This window comes from Mus caroli, unplaced genomic scaffold, assembly GCF_978045245.1.
Source record: "Mus caroli unplaced genomic scaffold, Mus_caroli_1 scaffold_2, whole genome shotgun sequence".
Lineage (NCBI taxonomy): Eukaryota > Metazoa > Chordata > Mammalia > Rodentia > Muridae > Mus > Mus caroli.
The window spans coordinates 153,214,205-153,238,839 of record NW_028227257.1 but is presented as its reverse complement, the minus strand read 5'-3'; the positions used below and the strand labels follow the sequence as shown (position 1 = coordinate 153,238,839).

General features: G+C 54.6%; 1 protein-coding gene across 5 annotated transcripts in view; it reads left to right on the top strand.

Annotated features, from left to right (window-relative positions):
- Rxra (retinoid X receptor alpha) overlaps positions 1 to 21,685 on the top strand; it is an 87,883-nt gene extending 66,198 nt beyond the window's left edge. For all 5 annotated transcript variants that reach the window (XM_021180527.3, XM_021180494.3, XM_021180503.3 and 2 more), the window contains exons 4-10: positions 456 to 635; positions 7,361 to 7,530; positions 11,031 to 11,160; positions 12,976 to 13,108; positions 14,946 to 15,037; positions 16,520 to 16,625; positions 18,294 to 21,685. In XM_021180527.3, the coding sequence (XP_021036186.1) occupies positions 456 to 635; positions 7,361 to 7,530; positions 11,031 to 11,160; positions 12,976 to 13,108; positions 14,946 to 15,037; positions 16,520 to 16,625; positions 18,294 to 18,441 (959 nt within the window). In that variant the 3' untranslated portion in view covers positions 18,442 to 21,685. The remainder of the gene's footprint in view (positions 1 to 455; positions 636 to 7,360; positions 7,531 to 11,030; positions 11,161 to 12,975; positions 13,109 to 14,945; positions 15,038 to 16,519; positions 16,626 to 18,293) is intronic.
- The last annotated feature ends 2,950 nt before the right edge of the window (positions 21,686 to 24,635 follow it).

The following is a 24,635-nucleotide window of genomic DNA, read 5'->3' as shown; positions in this document are numbered from 1 at the left end:
GAAGCAAGAGCCCAGGGTAGCCCCTTGTGCCTGATAGAATAAGGGGTGGGTTGGGAGCTCCAGGGGTCTCACTTTGTCCTCAAGTGAGGTGGACATTAGGATGGGAAGGGTGGTCTAGAGGTATGCCAAGAGAAGATGTAGGCATGGATGGCTGAGGTGTAGTGTCTGCTGGCCTCCATTTTGAGCCAAGCCTGAGCCGAGAACAGTGCCCATCCTCTTCCAGGGCACAATAGCTCAGGCACAGAGAGCACAAGGCCACCATTGCTGGGGATGCTATGCTCAGGGCTGCTGACCCATAGCGCCAATCTGTAGTAGCGGTGGACCTGTTCTCTGATGAACAGGGAGGATCAGAGTCCAGCCTGAACCTGGATACAGAGCCCCGGTCTGCAGCATGACACGTGGGCGAGAGAGGGCCTTGTCATTACGTTCACCCGTCCTCTACTTCCACCCTGCAGGCAAACACTATGGGGTATACAGTTGTGAGGGCTGCAAGGGCTTCTTCAAGAGGACAGTACGCAAAGACCTGACCTACACCTGCCGAGACAACAAGGACTGCCTGATTGACAAGAGACAGCGGAACCGGTGTCAATACTGCCGCTACCAGAAGTGCCTGGCCATGGGCATGAAGCGGGAAGGTAGGCTTTGAGCACCCCGCTGCCTGGCATGCTCTTCTCATCAGGGGGCCTCCATTGTCCCTTCCTCAGCATTCTTCATGTGGGGGGCATTTGCATACAGAGTCCAGGCCTGCAGTTTGCAGTTTGCCAGACTCTGGTATAGCCTGGCAGGTTTCTCTGTGTGCCTCCTGCTCAGCAGAGCCCCTGGCCTGTGCTGTTAAGACAGCTGTCTGGATAGCTTGCCTTCATGCCAGCCCTTCCCCAACCAGATTTTCACTGTTCTACCGTGTGGCTAGGTTTTAGGATTTTAGAACAGACAAGACAGACCAGGTCTGTCCCACTGGCAGCATGGCTCCTAGGACAAGACTCTTGAGGTATGGCCGGGGTGAGCCAGCAGTGTTGGAGACAGATGAGGCTTGGAGACCAAGCACCGGGCCAGAAGCACAGCAGAAGAGGCTGGAAGCAGAAGTGGGGGCAAGGAAGGTGGGAAGAGAGGCTTGGTTGGTACCTACATGATCTCTGTCTGCCTAGGGAGGAGATGGGAAGGGAGGCTCATGAGATAAGGTACATTTGGGTTGGAGTGGGGGAAGGGGCCCCTAGAGACCACTAAGTATCTCCCAGAGCCCGCTGAATTCAGGTGAGGGTCATCTTGGGCTTCCCTTCTTCTCAAGGTCACTTGCAGTTTCATCCCTGGCAGGGTTACCTGTTAGCCTACAGGTCCTCTGAGGAGCAGGATTCTGAGCCTGTTTTATCAGCAAGATGTATGTGTATGAGGTCGGGAGGCTAGGTGACAAGTCCAGGTGACTCCCCAGAGGTCCCAGATGTCAAGCTGTATAGCTAGACCTCCTGAGCTACTCTGTGTCCTCCTGGTCCTCCATGTGGGACAGTAGTTCTCTGGTTTGGTGTTTGTGTGTGTGTGTGTGTCTGTCTGTCTGTCTGGGTGTATGTATCTGTCTGTCTGTTTGTATATCTGTCTATATGGGTGCCTGGGTGAGATTCCTTCATCAGTTTAGGCCTGGGCCTCACAGGGCTGGGCACTCTCTGAGGCAGGCTCTATACCTCGCTGTCCCCAGCACTGCCCCTCCAGCTTCCTCTGTCTGGGACACAATGCCTACTGTGTGTCCTTCCACCTTCCCATCAGCCTACTGTGTGTCCTTCCACCTTCCCAATGCCTACTGTGTGTCCTTCCACCTTCCCATCAGCTCTTCAGTCGCCTTTGTTCAGGGGCTCCTGAGTAGGGTCACTGCTAGAGTTTGCTTTTCTCTTCACAGTGACCCCTTCTTTTGGTATAAAACCTCTATGAGAGGTTTCCATGGCCTTTAGGGGCCAAGTCGTAACACAGTTGTCTAGCTGAGCTAGATCCCAGCTTCTGGCTCTCCCCTTTTTTTCTATAGTGAGAAAGCAAAGGGAGGGAGTGCTCTGCCAATGGAGGGGGTACACTGTCTGTCCTTGGGGACATGCCCTCAAGGGAGCACTTGCTGAGAGTAGCCAATACAGCACACCCTCTGGAGGACAGGTCCTTGAGTGGTAGATCTGGGGTGGGCCGTGGCCAGAAGGTGGACCTGAGGCTGTATGAGCCTCTCAGGAGCTGAGCTCAGCCCTGAGTTCACTCTTTCTCGGTGCTATTCCTGGTGATGGGCACTGTTAATGATCTCTGGGTATGAGCTCCCATCCTCTGAAATTGACCACCAGATAAACAGGTAGTCCCTGGCTTTGGTCAGCATGAGCTTGGGAGCTGGTACCTGACCCAGTGTTGGGTGGTGAGCATGGCTTCATGTAGAGATATGTCCAGACTGATGCCTGAGCATGGACAGATTAGGTACTGTGTGCCAGCAGAAGGGAGTAGTGTGTCTGTGAAAGCCAAGGCTACCAGCACACCTGGCTTGTGGTGGGCACTAGAGTTCTGACCCCAGAGAGGGACTCTCTAGCTCACATGACCCTTCTACCATTGCTCCCGTGATTAACCTTGGGTGCTGGCATTCAGATTACAGCTGCCTGGGCTTCCAGAGGTGTGGGCATTGTACATGATGTCCCCTAACCTCAGTGGAACAGTAAATCTTGAGGTAGGGAGTCTGGAGTCGTCTAGGTCTTACTATGTACTTCCTTTGGGTGGGGCACTGAGCACTCCCTGTCCAGTCCTTGTCCCCCCATGCCTGTGCCTAATGCTACCTGCCCTGCACAGAAATGGAAGTGGGGTGCAGAGAAGAGGACTCCACTGCAGCCTGCTCTGTTCCTTGGGCCACACTGTGTTTGTGACACCTGAGAAATGCTTTGCCCATTCCACTAGAGAGATGCACCCCCGTGCCTCTTTGTTCCAGCTGGATTTATGAGTATTTAGTGTAAGCCCTGTGAAGCACTGTCTTGCCCTAGACAAAGAAGCCATGCACGTGTCTGTGTGGCAGCTCTAAGATGTCTGGAGGTCCTTAGGCATGGTGGGCACTGCCATTCCATGTCTGGTCCTTGGCTGGGGGAAGGGACTTTTTCTTGCCTACCTGAGACCTATCCTATTTCCCAATGCCTGTGGCTGTAGTCCACAGCTCTGCTCTTGAGATGGTTGGCCCTAGAGTATCCTGGGAGCCCATTGTGCAGGGGTCTTTGAGAGGATTCCCAAGGGCTGGTCCCTACTTCTGCTTGCTTTTAGGTATTGGACACTGCCCCTCACCCCACCCTGGGATCTGGACCAGTCCCAGACTGAATTAATATTTGATTCCTTCTGTTCTCCTGGGCTAACCACTAGGAGAGTTCTATGAGTAGTGGGTGGGGCTGTTGGCTGTAAGAGTTGGATAGTCTGACAGCCTTTGGAGAAGTTGTGAGGCCGGTTGCCAACCCAGGGCCTTTGGCCCAGAGAACGCAGGACGTGCACCGTCGGCTCCCGTGCTAGCTCAGCCCCCAAGGTACCCAGTCCCGGCAAGCAGCAGTCATTAAGCCTTGGAACTGGAATCTAATGATCTCTGTCTTCCAGGCTTGGTCACACATAACCCAGGAAACCGAGACGGGTGTAGAGGTGCTGTGAGGAGGGAGCTGACCACAAGAAGGCTGTGTCTCCCTGTGGGGTGGCCCTGCCCTGGGAAAGGCACCCTGTCTTCAGGCTGATGAAGGATACTGCAGGCTGATAGCATCTATGTTGGGCAATAGCAGGGGCCTGCGTGTGCAAGCAGCCACAGGGACTTGTTTGGCAGCATTCCCCAGCTGGGGGTAGGCAGTGCCCTTCTCAGGCTGGGCCTGGGCCTGTTGGCTGGGGCAGGTGGTGGTAGGGCTGGGGGCCCTGCAAGTGTGATGATATGCAGGCTGGAGAGGCTGCACACTACACACCCCATCCTCAGCTCCCTTCCCCTGAGGCCTCTTTGCATTTCCTTCCTGACTCTCTTAGCTTCCTGCACCCTGTTCTCTGGCTCTGGAGCACTTGGGTGCGGAAATGGCAGTTTCGTGTGTGTGTGTGTGTGTGTGTGTGTGTGTGTGTGTGTGTGTGTGTGTGTGTGAGAGAGAGAGAGAGAGAGAGAGACAGACAGACAGACAGACAGACAGACAGACAGAGGTGAACCCACCATTTCTGCTATAGGGAAATGGCCCTATCTTAGTTGTTTCTCTAGGCTTAGGTCTTTACCTCTCTGGGCCTGGTGTCTCCATCTGAACATGGGGCTTCAGTAAACAGTTTGTGGAACAGAGCAGAAGACAGCTCAAGCTCAGCTGGTAGTGAGGTTGGAGCATGGCGACCACTGTGTATTTTTGTGTTGTTTGTGCATGATGCATGCCTGTCTGTGTCTTCACTCTTCTTGGGACTTGTCCCAGACTTGTCCTTGAGGGAGGGAATACCATACCCTGAGCTTGGGACCTTGGGGAGAAGCCGTCCAACACTGCCTGGGTATTCAGAAGGGGCAGTAAGGCCAGTGTTGATAGAACCCGGTCCTGCCTATTTCAAGGCCCAGCCCTGGGCTTTTAAGGGGCAGAGGAAGGCCACAGTTTCTGGCAGAGCCCCAAACGTGGGAAGCATTAGGGTCTGGGATAGCCATTTGCCTCTATATCCTGTTCAGGTCCCTCAGTTCTGCTTGTGCCCAGTGGCTGAGCAGTACCCCAAACACTCCACTTTTGACTGTGTGTCCTAAGTGGGAGCCAGGTGTGCTGGAGGAGGGTCATCTCCTGCTCAGCCTGCATCTGGATCTTGGGAGGGCTGAACCACAGGCTTCAGGCACCACCAGCAGGCTGAGGGAATCTCAGTCTGCGGCAGCCACCTCCCCCGCAAGGCCTGCGCGGGCTTGGAAGGATAACGAGGCTCTGTATTTACAGACGCCTCCCGCCCGAGGCTTCCGGGCGCCAGTGGAGCATAAGTCAAACATGAGTGTGTCTAAAAGGTGATTGAGCTGGCAAAACATAAATCCCCTACTCCCTCTGCCCCCTCCGCTGTCTATAAATAAAACGATAATATTTATAACGATGCCGCCCTGAGCTGCTGGGGCCTTTGGAGGCTTCAAAGTGCTTCACAAAACATTTGCTAATTAATTCTCAGCTGCCCCCGCATGGGAGGCAGGTGTGAGGAGCCCCTCACCCGCCCATGGCCAAGCTCTCAGGGATAAGTGGCTGCTGTGAGGGCCTGCCTTCTGGGTTGCCTCCTTCTGGGCTTCCTATATCCCAAGGCTGTCTCTGTGAGCAAGGAAGTCCCTTACTGGGGAATGAAACTGGGCCAGCAGGGTGGGGCCCAGCCTGCTCAGGTGCTTCTCTCAGGGTCCCCTGGAGGGCAGGCTCTGCATTGACATTTTACAGGAAGTGGGGCACAGAGATGCTAGAGGAATTGCCCAAAGTACCAGGGCTGCTCAAGGTATACGGCTCATCCCAGAGCCTGCAGTCTGCTGTGGCACTTGGCCCTCAGAGTCTGTTTTCCCCATCTGGGAAGGTGAGGCTGTGGGGTTGACACTGTCCTAGCCTGAGGTGGAAGAAGAGTTTTGTCATCTGGCTTTGGGATGGGGTGGGGGTGGAGGGCTGCCTGACCCTGGCTACAATTGGTCTGTTCAGGTGTCTCTCAGTGGGGCTGCTTAGTATTGGTGAGCTGAGTGGCCAGAGCCCTCAGTGACTTGTGGAGTGACCCTAACACAGATGCACTGGCAGCCACATGGAGGGCCCGTAGAAGCCCAGCTGGGAAGGGATGGAGTCTGGTAGCCTTTTGTAGCCCCCGTAGACTGGGCACCATCTGCCCATGGCATTCAACTCTACACCAGCCCCAACCTGCTGTCAGATTTTTCCAAAAGAGCCAAGCTTGCAAAACACCAGCCTCTGCCCAGTTCCTCAGCCCAGCTGGTGTTCTGCAGGCGTCAGACCAGCCTCCCATCCTTGGCTTGTTCACAGGTAGAAAGTCTCTGCTACAACCAGGTCATTGGGTTTGGGGAGCTTGGCCCCAGCTGAATGGTATTGGTGGGCCCAGCAAGGAGCAGTAGCCAGGGGATTAAAAATGTCACTCAGAATCTACGCAGAGCTGTGGCAAGAAAGGGAACCACTGGTCTGAGCCTTGCAGTGGGATCCTGGGAGGGCTGAGGGGAGATGGACGGGGAGAGAAGGCTGCTCCCTGGGAGGTGGCTGCCTGGAGCTCTAGCTGGGCTAGGTAAGGCCACTGCAGTGTGCGAAGCCCTCCCCCTTCAGCCCTCCTGTTGGCCCTGTGATTTACTCTGTAAGCCATTCAAGGAGGCTGTGGGCCAGGAGGTAGGTCTGACTGTAGAGCAGGAGGCTGGTGCTGCCCTGCTGAGCTGTGTGCTCTACCATCTGGGAACCCAAGGGTTAGGAGAGCTCTGACCAAGGTCCTGAGATAGCAGCACCAGGAAGATCCCTTGGGCCACACCCTTGGGCTCTCCGAAAGGCACCCTCCTGGGGCACTGGTCTGGAGAGGAGGTCATCCAGGTCTCCACCTAGCCTGCTGCAGGAACCCAGAATGGAGGGAGGGGCGTGTTGGCTGTCCGGGCAGGAGCAGAGTAGAACAGGCTCACAGGAGTTCTTAGAGGTGGGTGGGAGGAGAAGGCACACTCGCTATGTTGCTCCCACCCGAGGCTCTGCACTGGACCTGCTTCCCAGAGGTCAGCCTGCCCACCCCACTAGTTCTTTTCCTTCCACGAGAGCCAGGCTGCTCACAGCTATGTGGGGGCTGTTGTCTGGGGTGTGAAGCAGGGTGGGCAGTCCCAAGGCCTGTGGCATCATGGAGGAAGGGGACCAAGCTATGGGCTATGTGAGGTCGGAGTGCTTCTTGGCAGAAGCAAGGATGGAGAGCATGGGACATTGGGTGCCTTCATCTTTGCCCAGTGTGTCTCTGAGTGTGACTGTCTATTGCTGTGGATGACCACTGTCATCACCTCAGTGGTCACCTGTTTGTCACAGTCACCCATCCTGCCCCTGATCAAGAGAACGTCTTGTACTCTCCTGGGTACTTTTATACGTTGTTCCAGTGAATTGGTTTCTTCATTTTACTCCTCCTTCAGTCCCATTCCTACTTCTTCTTCCAGGAAGCCTTCTTGGGTTTCCCCACATCCTTAGACCACCAATGTCTTGAAAACCCCTGTTAGTATTCCTGTGACCCATCAGCTCCAGGAAAGGCCATCTGCCCTTAGCTCAGATGGGGTCTGGTGTATTTATATAATTAGCTGAGTGTGTTAAGGGTATACAGCCATCCAGTGGCAAGGGCAAGCAGGTATTAGGCTGGCCCTAAGCATGTGGGGGATGTCCTAGGAACTGTGGGACCGGCCAGCCCAGTGACTGTCTCCTGTTCACAGCTGTGCAGGAGGAGCGGCAGCGGGGCAAGGACCGGAATGAGAACGAGGTGGAGTCCACCAGCAGTGCCAACGAGGACATGCCTGTAGAGAAGATTCTGGAAGCTGAGCTCGCTGTCGAGCCCAAGACTGAGACATACGTGGAGGCAAACATGGGGCTGAACCCCAGCTCAGTGAGTGTCAGATGCTCACCTGCCTCAGTTTCCCCTGTACTCACTCTCTTACCCTCCTGCTTCAACCACCAACAAACCCCAGCCCTTTGGCTGCCTGGCCTTTGTCCCCAGCAATGAGACCTCTGTCCAGCTGGGTGGCCCTGTGAGTGTGGGGATACGCCAGCCTTCCTGCTGGCCTTCCTTGTTTGCCCCATCCAAATACGCAGCAGGGTCACTGTGGGATCTCGGCTTACATCACGGTGAGGCTTGAGCTCAGTGCAGGGGAGTCCTTTAGAGAAGCTATGTGGAGCTGAGCCTGGGCAGAGCCCTCTAAGCTCCCTTTCCCACCCACTGCTACAAAAAGGTGCAGAGGCCAACAGGGAGGTGCTCATCGCTCGTGGGTGGCAGCTGTTGTGACGACTGTTGAAGCAGAAGTGTCTCTTGGCCTTCAGCTGGTCACCCTCGAGCTGGCCACCTGTAGGAATGGCCTAGACAATCATCTTCCCTAGTTTCCGGTGCCACCTGCCACCTATAGCTGTCGTAGCCTCCAGACAAGACTGGAGGGCCATAGTTCCCACTGCTGGTTCGCCTCCTGGCTGCTCACAGGATCTTAGTTTCAGATCTTCCTGGCTTCCATGCCTGTTCCTGGACTTTCACCTGAGCTCTTCCCTAAGTGTCCCCTGCTCTGCTCCTGCTGTCACTTAGGGGCCATTGGCCAGTGTGGATGTGTTTGGGTGGGGTACTCCATTTGCCCAAGGCCCCAGTGACGAGGCTGCAGCCATGTCCCAGATTGGAGCAGGGCCTTGCACAAACCCAGAGGCCTCATATGAGCTTTTTATTGATATCCTGACCTCATCTGGACCCTCATGTAGGCTTCAGATCTGGGACCAGAGTCCTGCCATTAACCACTGGACACCCAGTCCAGGTAGACCTTAAGGAAATCCCTTCCAGCTTCCCCCCCTGAAGCAGACTTAGCTGGTCTTCTCTTGCATCTTAGTACCCTCGTCTCAGCCTGTGACTGTGGTGGACACAGAGTACCAATTCTTTTCCTTCAACTCCAGGCACAGGGCAGCGGTATAGTGAGCTATCCCAGGAGTCAGTGGGGTGACTGAGCTCTGTGTTGTCAGGAGCCTTGCCCTGTCCCAGGGGCTTGGGCATGTCTCTTCCTCTCTAGTCTGTGAGCGGAGATCCCCCCTTGCATATTTGTGAGGACCCGTGACACAGTTCCTATTCCCCCACCCCCACCCCTGTTACCCAGCATTCATCTGTCTAATCCCAGAGCTGCCTTACTGGAGACAATGCATAGGGCCTTGCAGGTAATCTTCCTTGGGGGACCCAATCCTGGCTGTGTGAAGATAGCTCCCAATGGAGGGAGAGCACAAAAACCCTTGCCCACTGGAACCTGCCCAGTGCTCTGGTTGGAGTCTGTTCCCTAAGCCCTCTGACCAGTCCTGGAAGGGAGAGGAGAGCAGCAGCAGGACTCTGCTTTGTGAAATAGGGCCTGAGGGTGGTTGGCTGGGGTCTGAAGGGTGACTAGGGTTTTCCTTTATCAAGTAAGGCCATTGTTGGGAATGGCCTCAGACGTGGCCTTAGCTGTTCTTCCATGAGGGTTCAGGTCTTTAGAGCGACACTGTGGAAAGCCAGTGTGCTTCAGTGTCATGTGACTGGCCTTGATCTGCATACATGAACCTGGTGGTCTTTTCTCTCAGGCAAGCTGAGGAGGATAGGCTGCACCTAGCCTCACAGATGGGCTGCTGGCTCCTCCGGGTCCTGCCTGGGTGGTCTTGTGACCACGCCTAGCTGGCAAGTGGTAGCTCATTAAATGTCTGCTGTGGAGTCTGCTGAGAGGAGTGAAGCTACAGTGGAATGGAACAGGGCAGGACCAGAGTACTCTCAGCCCCCTCTTCCAGACGGCCCTCCTGTGGGTGCCTGCTGGGCGTGGGCCCTCACACCTACGTGGCCCCTGCCTCTTCCTTCTCAGCTCCTCTGCTCAAGCCTTGTGTCCAGTCCTGGCAGACGGCATGTGTACACATGGCCGCAGAGGCCACAGTCAGCCCCAGAATAATTTTGAGCTCTTTTTCCCAATCATAGTAGTATTGTGACACTGGATTCAAGAGGGTGGCCAGGGAGAAAGCTGAGATCACAGAGCTTGGGTGTGAGGCTTGTCTTACGGTCTGGTCTATGTGTTCTCCCAGCTGGCTTAGGGCCCTCATTGTCTCCTGTCTTGGGGCTGCTCCCCAGGAGATGGCAGGGAAGGAGGACATCCACGGAGCAGCCCCTTGTGGCTGAGAGGCAGAGCCAGGCTGCAGACAGACAGTCCCTAGTACCTGTGGTGCCGGGGCTCCACTGGCCTCTCAGGTTTGCTGAGGGTTGTGTGGCTGGGAGATGTCACCCATTCCTTTGGACTCTGTCCTGGGGACCATGGGCTGCCATCCCCTGTCCTTGCAGCCCTGGGCTTCCCTGCGGCCAGTCCTGCCAGGCCAGTGATGGGAAGCTGATTTGTCAGTGCCTTTCACCGAGCGCTTCACGGGCCCTTCACACGGGGCTGGGTGTTTAGACTGAACGTCACTGCTGAGCAGATGGTTTCTGTCAGCTGAAGGAAGCCCTTTAAAGCCGACAGTTCTCTCCTTATCCGATGCTTGGCTACTTCTTTTTTTCAAAATCAGGAGTCTTGTATCCTGTTCTTGGGTACTCTTGCCCACCACACCCTGAGGTCAGAGGCCGTGACCCTGGCCCACCCGACAGGGTAGGCTTCCCAGCCTACTGTAAGGCCCACCTGAGCTCCTCACCTATAACAAGGTCTGGGTGTTCCTCTTCTGGCAGAACTTTCTAGAAGGCTTCTGGTGATATCACCTCTACCTGCGACTTGGAATCCGGACCAAGCAAAGACCAGTCCAGCCCCAAGCTTGTACTTGCATGTTTGATAGGACTTCTCACCTGGGTGGCTACTGCTACCTTTAAAGATGGGGTCTGGCCCTATCTCAGCTCCTTCACCTGCTTGTTAAATGGCTCCTTTTTCTCTTCCCCCAGCACCTGCTCTCAGGGGTGGGGAAGACCTGATAGGCTTCCATGGTACAGATTACGTTTCCTTCAGCCATTGAGCTGTGTGACCCTAGTCTGTCTTGGTGGGCCCCAGTCAGGTTTTGGGCAGCGTTGACTCTTATCTTCCTGCCTTTCCTGATTTGGAGGTTCCCCAGGCCCCCTGACTTGGGACTCCGGCCAGCTTCAGGTCAGCCATGTCCTCTAATCTGCTTTTCCTGATAACATCCCTTCTAACTTACAGCCTCCTGCTTCTTCTGATGACCGCTGCCTTGGTACTAGTCCCGCTCCAATAAGCCAGGGCTTCCTCCAGCCTCTGTTACTATGGCGGATCTCTTCTCAGAGTCCTTTCACTGTGCCAGGCCTCAGATGGTTTGGGATGCAGATCCTGGCACCCCACTCCATGGGTGTTTTGTGTGGGGAGAGGTGGTTCTGTCGGGTATCAGGTGTGAGGCTTGATCAATGTCCTTCCTCCGTTCTAGCCAAATGACCCTGTTACCAACATCTGTCAAGCGGCAGACAAGCAGCTCTTCACTCTTGTGGAGTGGGCCAAGAGGATCCCACACTTTTCTGAGCTGCCCCTGGACGACCAGGTCATCCTGCTACGGGCAGGTGAGTAGCCTGGGCAGGTGGCTGCTAGTGGATCAGTGGGCTCCTGCCCACTCCTGCGTGAGGTATAGAGCTACCTTCCCCTTCCAGCTGAGAAAGTCGGTAAAGGGTCTTCTCGGCTGCCCGCCAGGTCTGTGTGACCTCTGCAGCCGTGTCACCTTGGAAGCTTCAGACTTTTTTCTGAGCAGAGGCCTTGATGCAAGTGTCTGGAGTGTAAGAGTGTGTTTCTCTCATAGCCAAGGGACTGTTGGGAAGGAGTGTAGCCTTGAAACTTGGGCTGAGGCTAGGTCTGTAGGCTGCCCTGGTCCTTATTGATTAACTGGGCACTGGGGCATGCTGACTGTTGCTCAGAGTCCACTAGGTCACCAGTAGGGGTGTTAGGATCGAGAGACTTAGATCGCCAACCTGTGGAGAGATGGGAATATATTGAGAATGGCATCTGCAACTCTTGCTCGCCACAGAACTCTGGTGACAGTTGACACTGCCCCACTCCGGTGAAGAGCCCTGGAGACCATGCTGTCTCGAGGGGCCTGAGTGCCCTGACTTGCTTTGGTTTTCTGCTTGCACCAAGGGCTCTCAGCCTCAGCCCACCCCAGTAGATACCATGAGCAGAGATGGTTCCCTGTTGGTTTGGAACCTATTTAGTTGGGGTGAGGCTCGCATGGGCACTGATCTTCCTACCTTCCCTTTGAAAAGACCTCTTGGTAGGTATGGGTTGCTGAGATGAACAAGATGGATCCTGCCATGTTTGCCTCTGCCTAGGTGGGCTTGTGGGATGAGCCATGTGAACACAGGACTTCTCTGAGGCTGGGAAGCACTGTTCAGGAGGAACACCACTGTCTGGTCTTTACTGCCACGACTGTAGGAACTGCAGAGCCATCTGGCCTTCTTGCTTAACACAGGTGTCCCAGTGAGCACTTGCCACTGAGGCATGTCAACCCATGTAGAAGGGACAGCCCTAGGGTGGAGCCTCGGGTGACCTGCTCAGTGTGGGGCTCAGGTGCCTAGAAATGAGATGAGGCAGAATTGGCCCCACATATCCTTATGGGGACCCTGAGGTCACATTTCTGGGAGTGATCTCCCCTGTGGCAAGAAGCTTATCAGGCCCCACCTCTCACATGCTGACTGCTTCCATTTCCCATTGTAAAAGGGGCCGGTAGGCTTGGAGCAGGGATATGGGAACTGCAAGGCTTGGAATTTCAAAATACAGGGAGTTTCTGGACCTGCTGAAAGGCTCATGCCACCTTGTCAAGGAGCCCCTGGCTGTTTGTGCAGAGTCCTGTCTTCTCTCCTTCTTGAAGGCCCATTTTTAGTGCTTTCATAGTAGCTCTGGTTGGTCAGTGCTGGGGCCTGGGATGCATGGCACTAGGCCTGTGGCTCTAAGGTGGTTTTCCTCTCGGTACTCAACTCTCCTGGCATTCTGCATGCTCCAGACTGGCATCAGTCACCTCATAGCCGTCATGGGGAAAGTCCTCGGGAGGTCTCCCAGCTCCTCTGAGGCACATGCATGCCCTCTTCATGTAAGAAAGAAGGTTCCATGCCCTGTGTTTGTTAGAGGGAGTCCTCGGGCAGAACTTCCCAGGCTGGTACATTGGTAGAATGTGTGCTTGCTAGAAGGAAGAGGCACTGCTCACGCTCAGGTGCTCAGGAACCTTCCTCCAGGTACACTTACTGGGGTCCCATTTTGAGGACCCTAACTTGAGTGTGGCAGATGAATCTAGAGCATGCTGCTTCTGTGATCTGGCTGTGGGTGAGGGAAGGGACAGTGATGGGGTCATAGAAACAGCAGAGTGACCATATGCCTCACCCCTTCCCCAGGCTGGAACGAGCTGCTGATCGCCTCCTTCTCCCACCGCTCCATAGCTGTGAAAGATGGGATTCTCCTGGCCACCGGCCTGCACGTACACCGGAACAGCGCTCACAGTGCTGGGGTGGGCGCCATCTTTGACAGGTGGGCTGGGTGGCACTGTCTTTGATAGGTAGGCAGGGTAGGTACCATCTCAGATAGGTGGGATGGATGCCATCTTCAACACATGAGTGGTGTAGCATCATCTTTGATGGTATATGGGTTGGGGACTATCTTTGATTGTTAGGCTAAGTATGGATTGTATTCAACAGGTAGGTGGGGTGGGTGTCCTTTTCCATAGGTGGGCCAACTTGAATAGGTATGTGGAGGGGGGGGACTACCTTTGACAGGTAGGGACAGGCCCCTTAGTCTCTTTCTGCTCTGTTGGACATAGCCTCTGCGTAGGAAAGACATTAACGTAAAAAAAATGCAGGCCAGACATACAGAGACTACTGTCTGTGGAGTGGAGTGTCAGGGGAGTTGAGGCCACAGGCAGCCCTCTTCCTTTGTGAGCTGAGTATCCCCAAGTATAACAAAAACAGATTATGCCACTGGTACGGTTTTATACGTGTCAACATCTGGCATGTCTCAGCCATGAGCACTGTTGTCATCCTGGAGTGATCTGTGCCCTGACCTATCACTGAATAACTGGTGTTTCTGATCTGCTGCTCCTTACAGCCCCAGTAGACCTGAGTCTAAGGCACCTCTGCATGTGCCTTGGCTGCTTTTTAGAAACATGCTCAAAGGAGCAGGCTGCCTGGAGTGCAGCCACATGCAGAGGCCACCTGGCCCCAGCCAGTTACACTCCTGCAATGCCTGTCTTACTTATGCCTACCAGGTGAGGGACTGTGACTGCCTGCTCTTATGTCTGGATGCCCAGCCTTTGTATATAGGCTAAGGGCCTGTGCCAGACCTCAGTGTTCTGGGGCCCTGGATGCCAGTCTCTGCCAGCTGAAGTTGGGGGCTGGGGCTGGTGCATAAGGCAGTGAGTGGGAATGAGCAGGCCCATAAGAAGTGGGGTAGGGGCGAAGCAGGCGAGTCCCTGAGCTCCTGAAATTGGAGGTGAGCAGAGCCACCCACCAGTGCTCTGGGATAGCAAGGACAGTACACAGGCTGAGTTCTTCCCAGGGAAAGGCCAGCTGGAGCACACAGGCAGGTAAATGCTAACCTCAGCTCAGTACCAGGCTCTGAGCGGCAAGCCCTTGACAAGCTAACTTACAGGGCCACTCCGCAGGGGAAGGTATTGGAGCTTAGCCTATAGGGTCTGATTTTGGGAAATGTAAAGTGACAGCTCTGGGGGCTTGATGCTTTTATCTTCTGGGGACGTGAAGCGCTAGTTGGAGAGGCCTTCGCTTATCCTTGCTGTCAAAGCGAGTGGACTGTGAAGTCTGACCCTTGGTGGCAGGGCTCCTCCTTGCCTCTGAGGTCAGAGAGACTCTGGTTCAGGTGCCTGACAGCGGAGTGGAGCCTAGGATTCTTCCAGACTCCATACATGTTGAGTGGGCTAAGGACACTTGAAGGTCCTTTGGAGGGGTCCCTGTCTTGCTGAGGAAGCTATGTGATACCTGCTGATGAAAAATGACTCCCACCAAGAGGCTTTGTCCCAGGGAAAAGTCTAACCTGGAGCTAAAAGAAACAGCTCTGAGTGCAGGGTGAGCTCGACTAGCCATGCAGTGGGAGGTCTCATCTCAGCTCGCCTTGGCTCATCAATCTTGGGGTTCCTCCTCTGGTCTCAGATTCCCAGACTGCACTGGGGGAGTGGAGGACCCCATCTTCCACAGGACTGTGAGGTCACAGTGATGCTCCCGTCTGTGGACCTGGCCAGGCTCAGTGCAGTCATTCTCGGTCCGTCCTGAGCTTCACGCGTCCAGTGGATCCTTCTCGGTGGGGCTCTGGTGAGGACGTGTCTGACGTGGACTTTGACACCTGCTTTTTCCTGCAGGGTGCTAACAGAGCTGGTGTCTAAGATGCGTGACATGCAGATGGACAAGACAGAGCTGGGCTGCCTGCGAGCCATTGTCCTGTTCAATCCTGGTACGGTCCTCCCGCCTCCCACCTGGCCAAGAGCGTGCGAGTCTTCCCAGCTGCTCTGCCCCATGCTTTGACCTTCAGGGCCCAGTGTCCACATTACAACAGATATCAATCTCCTGCCTCCACTTGTCTGGAGATGTAATGGAGAGGCTCAAGTGGCACTCTATGCGGCCAGAGTAGGCACTTGACATTAGTGCTCTCCAGCTGAGCCTCGTGGGCTCTGCTGTCCACCGTGGTCTAATGTTAGAGTGAGCTCCCAGGATGGGGTTGGTGGTCAGATGGTCAGTCCATCTTGTTAGGTGTCCTGAGGGTAACTAACATGTCTCAGACCTTGGCTTCAAGGATATTTGGGGTCAGGGCAGAGCAGCCTCTTGAGGACAGTAAGTCCTTTTGGTAGCTCTGGAGCTGCAGTGTTCAGGGCCTCTAAGCTGTTGCTGTCACAGAGGCTGAGACTGTCTTCTGTGTGGGAGGCTGTGGTGTGAAGAGTGGCCCAGGCCTGTGCTCACAGCACTGGGTTGGTGGCAGATGCCACTGGTGGCCAGTCCACATGGTGATGGGAACACACAACTGAGAGCGTGGAATTCTTGCTGGGGAGAAATTCAGGGATTCAAGAGATGGCTGTGGGCTTGTGGGTGGCTCTGACTAGGCCCTAGGAAGCCGCAGAGGCTGGAGCCCTCGCTGCAGCAGGGTATGCATGGGCTTCTGTATTTGGAAGTCAATCCTTGTCTGCCAGGGGAGGGGTTGAATGTGGGTTGGAAGCTTGGCTGATGGGGCTCACCAGCCCTGCACATGGTGAGTAGAAAATATGGGGGGACAGGGACATAGGCTTCCACCCCAGATAGCTCACCAGGCTGTAATTCCTGAGCCAACTTGATAGTTTCTCAGGTTAGGTCTGAGTAGTCTGGCTGGAGGCATGGTGAACCAGGGAGGCCTGGGCCTGGGGCTCCTAGGGATAGGGAGGAACTGTCAGGGACTAGATCAGTTGAAGGTGTCTTGTGTGTTCTAAAGAGCTCCCAGACCCCAAAGTACCCTCAGCATTCTTACTGGTACACTGTGCCCTGATGGTGTTGATGACTATGGCTGTGGTTTTTCTGTAGCCTGTATTGTGGCCAGTGTTTAGGCGCTGAGGAGGGGTCTCCTGGCTCATGGTATGGGGAGATCCTCAGGGAAGGGCTTACAGCTTTTTTCCTGTAAGTGGGGCCAGGCCCAAGGGCAGTGAGAGGACTGGTTATCTCTCATGACCACCTGGGGAAAGATGGGGAAACTAAGTCCTTGAATGACAAGGTACTGGTTTAAGGTCACTTGACTTTCAAGTGGCCGAATGGAGACATAATATGACTCTAGAACACCCATCCTCCTGGTCTGGGAGCTATGGGTCTGCAGGGCAGCCATATCTAGTTGTGTAGCATGCACACTCTCTACTATTCTTGCATGTGGATAGGAGATAGTCTGGGGGCTCTGACTTGAGGCTATTTTTCTCTACAGACTCTAAGGGGCTCTCAAACCCTGCTGAGGTAGAGGCGCTGAGGGAGAAGGTGTATGCGTCACTAGAAGCGTACTGCAAACACAAGTACCCCGAGCAGCCGGGCAGGTGAGCTCCGTCTCCATCTTGGACAGCCCCCTGCCTCTACCCTTGGGTTCAGCCACACATCTTCAAAGCCCTCTGTATGCCACAAAACAATGGAGTCTTCCTTAAACCAGTCTGGGGTACTTTTAGGCTTTGAGCAGGAGCTAGGCAGCCTTGGACTCATGAGCTCTGAGAACTACCCACTTTCCCCTATACCCAGTTGAGATAATTGATCCATTTCTTAGTGCACAGTAGGTCCTTGCTATTTACGAGTATGAAGCCTTATGTTCTTCACCTGTTAAGTGACCTGGAAATGCCAGCATAGCGTAGGTGCTGTAGCTGTACAGTTGTGCATAATAGGTGGCTGAGTCTGGAGAACACATTCTTTCTGCTGGCCTAAGGAAGACTGGCATCTAGTCATGTTCAGTGCTGGGTGCACAGTCTAGTGTTAGGCACACAGTAGGTGTCCATGAGAAATGGTGTTTTCCAAGGATTCAGTTCTGCTTCTTCTTGCAGTCTCCCAGTGTTCAAGCTAGGTGTGAGTGGAATAGTGGAAGACTGGGCAGATGGGCACACTAACCAATCTTGTTGCCTGGCACACACATGGTTAACTGTCCACACTGCTGTTTAGCCCTCATCTGGTTTGGTTTAAAGTGAAACTTCCCGGAGGAGGACAGGAGGGTGGCAGCGGCTTGTTTTTCCTGGCTTCCTGCCTTAGCCCATCTCGCCAGCTCAGCAGAAAACAGCCTGTTCTCTGGCGCCTCTCCAGCCTCCAAGCTATGCTTGTGCCTTTAAACTGAGGACTGCGGGGCAGCCAGCCACAAGGCTTCCTCCCTGGAAATGAAAGACATTGTTAATAATTAATGAGGCCCAGAGCCCCCTCCAGTATATAAGGAGGCCCTGAGCAGACACAGAGGTCACATGTGAGACTCCAGGTCCTGTCCCCACACCACACTGTCCACCTTCCGTGAGCTCTTAGATTCCTTTCCCATGCCTATCAGTTTTTTGCCCAGGAAACATTCCAGGGGTAAAGGAACCCAAAGGCCTCTGTGGTCCTCCCCGGGGAGGTGCTCCTGCTGAAGCAGGGGATCTCCCAGCTCACTGCTGGCTCTACTGTCAGTCACCCCGAGTACCATGCGTGTGACTACCGGTGAGGCTGCCCACAGAGCTTCCTGGTGCCTCTTCCTAGGACATGCCCCACTGCCTCTAGCGAGACAGCCGCTCTTGCAGAGGCCTCTCCGATGCACAAAACTTGTTCATGCTCTTACCTGCCGAAATTTCTGTCAAGGCTCCCCGTTGCCCGTGGAGCAAGCCCACACTTGTAACTGCTCTCCCAAACCCTGCCAGCCTGTCCTGGCCGACAGTAGTCAAGCATTGGCTCTTCCTTTCATTTTAGGGCCTCGTGGATCTTGATGCAACTCAGCCTGCTGCACCCCTGCCGCACCCCCACTCCACCCCTGCCACTCCTCTGCCCCTTGTGCTCTTTTGTCTCCAAGGAACCTCCTTTCTCTAGTCCCCACTTCTTCCCAGAGCATCAGCTTAGGCAGTTTCCTCTGCAGACCAGGTTCAGGTCCCAGGCACTGGGCTTGGCTGGTCTCCGGGGAAGTTACAAGTCACCAAGTAGAGCAGGGAGCACTCCGAGGGGAGCATTCCTTACCTCCTGGCCTGTCCTTACTCTCTCCTGTCCTGCAGGTTTGCCAAGCTGCTGCTCCGCCTGCCTGCACTGCGTTCCATCGGGCTCAAGTGCCTGGAGCACCTGTTCTTCTTCAAGCTCATCGGGGACACGCCCATCGACACCTTCCTTATGGAGATGCTGGAGGCACCACATCAAGCCACCTAGGCCCCCGCCGCCATGTGCCGGTCCCGTGCCCTGCCTGGACACAGCTGCTCAGCTCCAGCCCTGCCCCTGCCCTTTCTGATGGCCTGTGTGGATCTTTGGGGTGCAGTGTCCTTATGGGCCCAAAAGATGCATCACCATCCTCGCCATCTTTACTCATGCTTGCCTTTGGCCCAGGGCCATAGCAGAGCTGGTGTGACACCTGGCCAGCTCCTGCTCTACATCAGGCTCTAAGGCTATGCTGCTGTCACCCCGAGGGTCGTGGGGTGACATGGGGCCTTCAGCACCTGGAGCTGCAAGAGCTGGGAGAAGGGCTTGTTATGGTTGCTGGTTGCTGTCGCTGGTTCTCGACATCCCACATGGCACCTCTGTTTGGAGTGCCCCATCTTTGCCTGTTCAGAGTCCTGGTACCCAGCTAGGGTGGGAATCCACCTGGGATCAAGAAGGAGCAGGTGGGGCAGGTCGTATCCTCCTGGGTCATAGCTAACCTATAAAGCCTCTTTCCAAAGATGCCCTGAGATATCACTCCAAGCAGGATTCTGGGACCACCTTGAGGCTGCGTGGGCTGGAGGTCCTCTGTCATGTCCCCCAGTTCCTTTTTATGTCATCGTCCCTCATCATGTCTCACCAACCCAGGGTTAGCCAACTATAGTAGCCTGGCTTTTCCCTATCACAGATCTTCCTTTCTGGTCTTCAAGATGGCACTACCGATCATCCTGGAGGACTGCCCTGGCTCACGTAAAATGGGGTTTCCACTTCAGTGGTCCTGTGGGACACTGGGCATCCTGAGGCTCAGGGAGGAGAGGAGGGCTGTTTTCTGGTTTTGGGGAAGGTGGCCTGAGGGACTTGGAGATGAACCATGAAGGCATGGCAGGTGACTGTCCTGGTGTGACTGAGTCAGCAGGCTCTCTGTGGGACTCTAGCATGGGCCCTTTCTTGGACTGGCCACTTCTGTTAGAATCCTGACAGACAGGGACTTTCTGGGACTCCCTCTGGTATGGTGGTATCTGTGGACAGTGTTTGCTCAGAATCTGACCCAATGGTTCTGTCATGCCTGCTCAGGTGGCTGGCTGCAGACTCAGGCTTCAGCCCTGTCCCATGTGGCTCTTGAGTGTGCCTCTCCAGTTGACCAGCCTTGTTTGCACTGTGGAGCCTCTTTGGGTGTCAGTCTTCATGATCTAGTCTCAGACTCCAGGGCCCAGGTTTGTCAGGAGCAGGTGCCTTAGTGGGTATGGCCATATTGCCTCCCCAATAACTGGTCTCTCATGAGGTAGGAGGGGGAAGGCCCTCACAAAACAGACCATCTAGGGGATTGGACCTAGAAGTGGTGGGTGGGAGAATCCAGTTTCCTAGGCTCTGTGGGGAAGGACACATTGCTTTTCCATCTTTTCAAAATCCTAAACCATAACCGGCAGAGGCAGCCATAAAAGATTCCAGAAACATCTTCTCTGTATCCCTTCTCTCCATGTAGTGGCATGGGAGCTGACTGTGGAGACAGCACAGTTCCCAGGACCCGCTGGCTGCCCCTTTCCTAGGCTTTGCTAGAAAATCTGTACAGCCTTTGGGGCTAGTAGCATCAGGTGGAGGAGCAGATTCCCTAGTCCATAACCAGCACCGTGCCTTCTGCAGACCCCCCTCTTCCATTGTTCATGCCAGCCCCATTCCACACTGTGCTCTGTCCCTCTGAGCCACAGAGCATGCACAGTGGCTCCAGCAGAGGAAGTCCTGGGGCTGAGCCATGTCTGGGCTTGGCTGGCTATCAGGCACTGGGGCCTTGGCCGCAAACCCCACTGGCCCACATAGCCTTACCTGCCACTGCTTGTCACTATAGATTCCCTGGTGAGCTTCCTGCTCCTTTAGCCTCATTGTCATCGGGGGCAGTGTTGCTTGTTTGCAGCGGTGGTGTGGCGTGGTGTCACTAAGGAGAAAATTGGAGCTTCATTTAACCAGACCTTCAGTCGTGTTACCAATTTGGCTTAATTATGATTGTAACTATTATTGTTATTATTTTGGTGAAACAATCTTTAATTTTCTAAAGATAGCACTAACATCAGCTCATTAGCCACCCTGCGCCCATCCCCACCTCAACCTGATTGGATTGTTGCCACCAATGGTCACGTGACTTCCGCATTGCAGCTTCTGGGCCATATTCCTCATGTGTGTCACCACCCTGCTTGGAGATTCATCTGGGGCTCCTGTGGCTGAGAAGTGAAGATGACCACAGGGCCTGTGGCAGCTGCTGGCCTGTGTCACCCTGAAACAGTCACTGGGGGGATTTGGCCCCACACCCTCAGTTTTCCAAATTACAGCATCCCCAGGATCCTGGGCAACTTGGTGACAGTGCCAAGAGACACCCAGGCCCCCTCCCCTGGCATCCCAGGATAACTGGCGAAAGCAGGCAACCAATGGCTAGTCATCTGCTGTCCCCGTTGTAGAACTGGGGCGTGTGACCTGGTCTCCATGCACATATGTGTATGGTGTGAACATATGTGCTATACAGAGACTGCCCACTGACGACGGGAGATGCGGCACAGTTACTGATGTTTTGTGTTCTTTTTAATCAAGACTTTCCCATTTTCCTGTACATTTGCTTCTCGTGAGCAAGGACCTGAGGTCCCCTTCTGTGGGGAAGTCGGGCTCTGGGGACTCTCTGGAGGCAGGGGATGCATCTATTTTCAGATGCTTCAGGGCTGGAGTGCCCTGAACTCTAGCCATGCCTTAGCTGGGATGTGCGGCCACCGTGGGGAGGAGGCCGCGTCCGCAGGGAGTAAAGATAGAGGAATGTTTAACGCACCGGGAAGGGTAAATGAATCTATTTTTGTACAAATGTAATTTTATCCCTCATGTAAACTGGATGGCATGGCGGGGGACCTGTTTTGTTTCTGCTTTGAGTGTCAAAAACTGTTGGGACACCCTGACGCTGAGACAGCAGAGGAGGCCCTTACCAGGAGGCTGAAGGCCCGTGAGAACAGCACAGACAGACATTTCCTTCGGTGGGAGGGGGGCCACACGGGCAGGGTTTCCTTCCCCTTCTTGGTGATTTGAACAGCCCTGCTCTGTCCTCGGTGCCTGCCTGCCTGCTGGCCTCTGACTGTGAACTGACTCCCTGCGGAACTGCTCACTGGGACATTGTGGTGCAGACGCCGGGGGTTGATGAACAGCAGTCTCAGGATTGTAGAAAAGAAACAACAACGTGAGAGGAGAGACAAATATGAGCGTTTCAAAATATATCTCCATTCGGTTCTCATCTGTCCTGTGTTGGGGAGTCCGATCTGGGGGGGTTGCAGACTTCTGGGGCAGTGGGAGTGGGAGGTCCTGTGGTCAGCTCCAGTCCCCAGCTTCCTCCGGGAGGGTCTTCTCTTCCATGTCTGCTCTGCTATGAAGCTCTCCTCTGGGGCCCCTTTGAGGCCTGCACAAATTGGGCCATCCCCAATCTGGGTTGCTACCTGCCCAGCCCTGGCTTTCCTGCACCCAGCTTCTACTTCTGTGCTAGCTAGAGTGGGCAGGAGGTTCACACGGAGGGACTCAGATACGTGATGTCATCTAACTGCCCGATTAATTACAGGTTAACAATGCCCCATCTGTGCCATCTCGTGATAAATGCCCTTTGTCTCCGTGCTGTCTGCAGGTTAGGCTGCATCTGACCCCAAGTTTGGTGACACTGCCCTGTCATCTCACGCCCCTCTCTGCTGATGGGTTCACTCCTGGGAGAAACTGGGTACTAGTCTGAGGCTGGGAGCAATGGGACCTGAGGGGCCTTGTGATGTTGGACAACTGTTTCTAGCTGTGGCCAGCAGCCTGCAGAGCCAGGCTGCTGACTTCCCAGCCTAGGAGGGTTCTGTCACAGTGCACTTCATACACTTCACTGAAATACCCTGTGTATTTCCCCCTCGGCTGCAGAGGGCAACGGGAAGCTGAGCCCAGACTTCATACTGCTGTTCCCACTTCCTCAGGCACAGAAAAAGAAAAAGAAAACAAAAAAACCCAAAAACAAACAAACAAAAAACCCAAAAAACTTCGGTTCCCTGAAATAGCCTTCCTTCCACAGGTCCCCAGTTAGTGAGACTTTGCAAGGTGCAGTTTCTCTTCATTACTCAGAGGGTCTTTGTCCTGAGCCAGGCCTTCCCCTGGCTAGAGCCAGTGTCATCCCCAGGTTCAATGTGGACTTTTGGCAGTCTAAAGGTAGGAGACCTGGAGGGTCTCTGAATTGCTGAGCTGCCTACCTGATGCCTCTGGGTGAGTCCAGCCTTTCTGCCAGCCCACTTTAGCCCTCTTGTGATTTAATTTTTGTGCCCAAGGCTCATGCTGGCCTGCTCCTTGGTCTGGAAAGAGGGTCATCTCTGAGGAGTGGCGACTTGGCTTCTGTAATCTGATGACCTCACCGTGCATTAGAAGCAAGATCGGTCCTCTGTTGGTCCTAACCCTTCTACAGAAGTCGGAAAGGACAAGGGACCCTGTGAGAGGCTTCAGGTTGGGGCAGAGAGCAAGGTAACCAGCTGGACAACAACTGCAGAAAGGACAGGTCTCAGGGCCCTTGGTGCTGGGTTTTAGTGACCCACAGTTAATGGGATGAGAAGGGACTGAGGGAGGCCAGTCCGGGTGGGGTCTACCTGGGGTGGCACATGGGTCTGATCACCTCCAGGGACATAGGACTGCAGAGTGCTCCACCAACTGAGCAGACCCAGGCTGCTTGCCGGCATCACTTGGCAACCTGGTCTAAGGCCTCCTTGCTGCCTCTGGTTGCCATGGCAATGCCTGCTCAGGGCAGTCCCTCTGGACCAGAGATGCTGGGCTTGATAAGTTTATCAGCAGTAGAATCAGGCAGTGGCAGGCTGAGCCAGCCTCTAGGCCTGTGTAACCTGAGAGGCCAGGGTGGGGGTAGGGCCTCAGGTCTGGGGACACATGATGTTTGCATGGAATATCACCAAGCCCCCATTTTCTTTCTCTGGTCTTATGCCCAGTACCAGGAGCCAAGGGGAAGGAAAGAACAGACCTACCCGTCAGCAAGCAATAGTGGTAACGTGAGTGTGTGTAGTGGTGGTAGTATAGTGGGCACATCTTGGAGCAAATGGGGCTAGCCTTGTCTCTGGGCCTGAAGACAGCAGTGCCATGCAAGTGCTAATGTGTGTCAGGAAAGTCAGGCAGGTAGGGGGTCAGAGCATTGAGGGAGTCAAGGGAGGTGGCAGTTCACAGAGGGGAGTGTATCCTGGCTGTCAGAGAGTGAAACAGACGGTCAGCTGATGCAGAGGCCCGTAGAAATGCCAGGAGAAGCTCTGAGGGCTTGAAGATGAAGGCCCAGCTTGCCAGTACTTGAAGAACCCTGGGGGCAAAGAAGCTGCCTGGAGTGCTGTGCTAATATGGATGAAAAGTCTAAGGCTGTGGAGGCTGTCCTGGGTGGCCCAAGATTGACCGCAGCAGCAGCAGCAGTTCTCAAATGTAAGGTAGCACTGCCCCCTGCTGGAGATATTTGCACAAGGCTGATTCCTTCCAGGACCGTCTGGTTCCTCCTAAGGCCTTGTGCTCTGCAATGTACTCTATCCCCCCTATGATTAGAATACTCCTAGTCCCAAGGTAGACAATTCACCATGCTGAAAAGAGCAGGGCTCGGCAGGGTTGTAGCATCTGGAACATTCACCAGGACCTGGGGAATGTGCAAGGTTAGGCTCCTATCACCAGTGCTTGATTGGCAGCAGAGGCAAACCTTGGGTCTATTTCCCCATCTCTGATAAGGACAGGATCCCCATGCCCAGGGCCCTGATATCAAGAGTCCTGGTCATGTGGGAAGAAGGTCTTCAGGTACCACTGCTGTAAAGAGGCTCTAATGCTGGCACTGAGGCAGGGCAGTTTATATTCAGATACCAGCCTTGAGACCCACCTTGAAGACTGGGGCTGAGGGCCCAGGTCCCAGGAAAAGGCACCACCCCTTGCCTACTGAAAGAAGGCAACTCTACTGGCACCATGGCACCTTCAAGGGTGAACAATGAGTCTCAGAGCTGCCTGAGCAGGTCAAGTAAGGGGAAAGCTTGGGGCTGTGAGGAAACTATAGCTCCTCTCCTTCTCTCCCCCTCCCCCAATCCATCCCTTCTTCCCTCTCTTTTCTCTTCCCCTCCATCCCCTTTCCCCCTCCCCTCTCCCTCTCTATATCCTTCTTGTTATCTCCCTCCCTTTTTCTCCCTCTCTCTCCCTCCCTCCCTTCT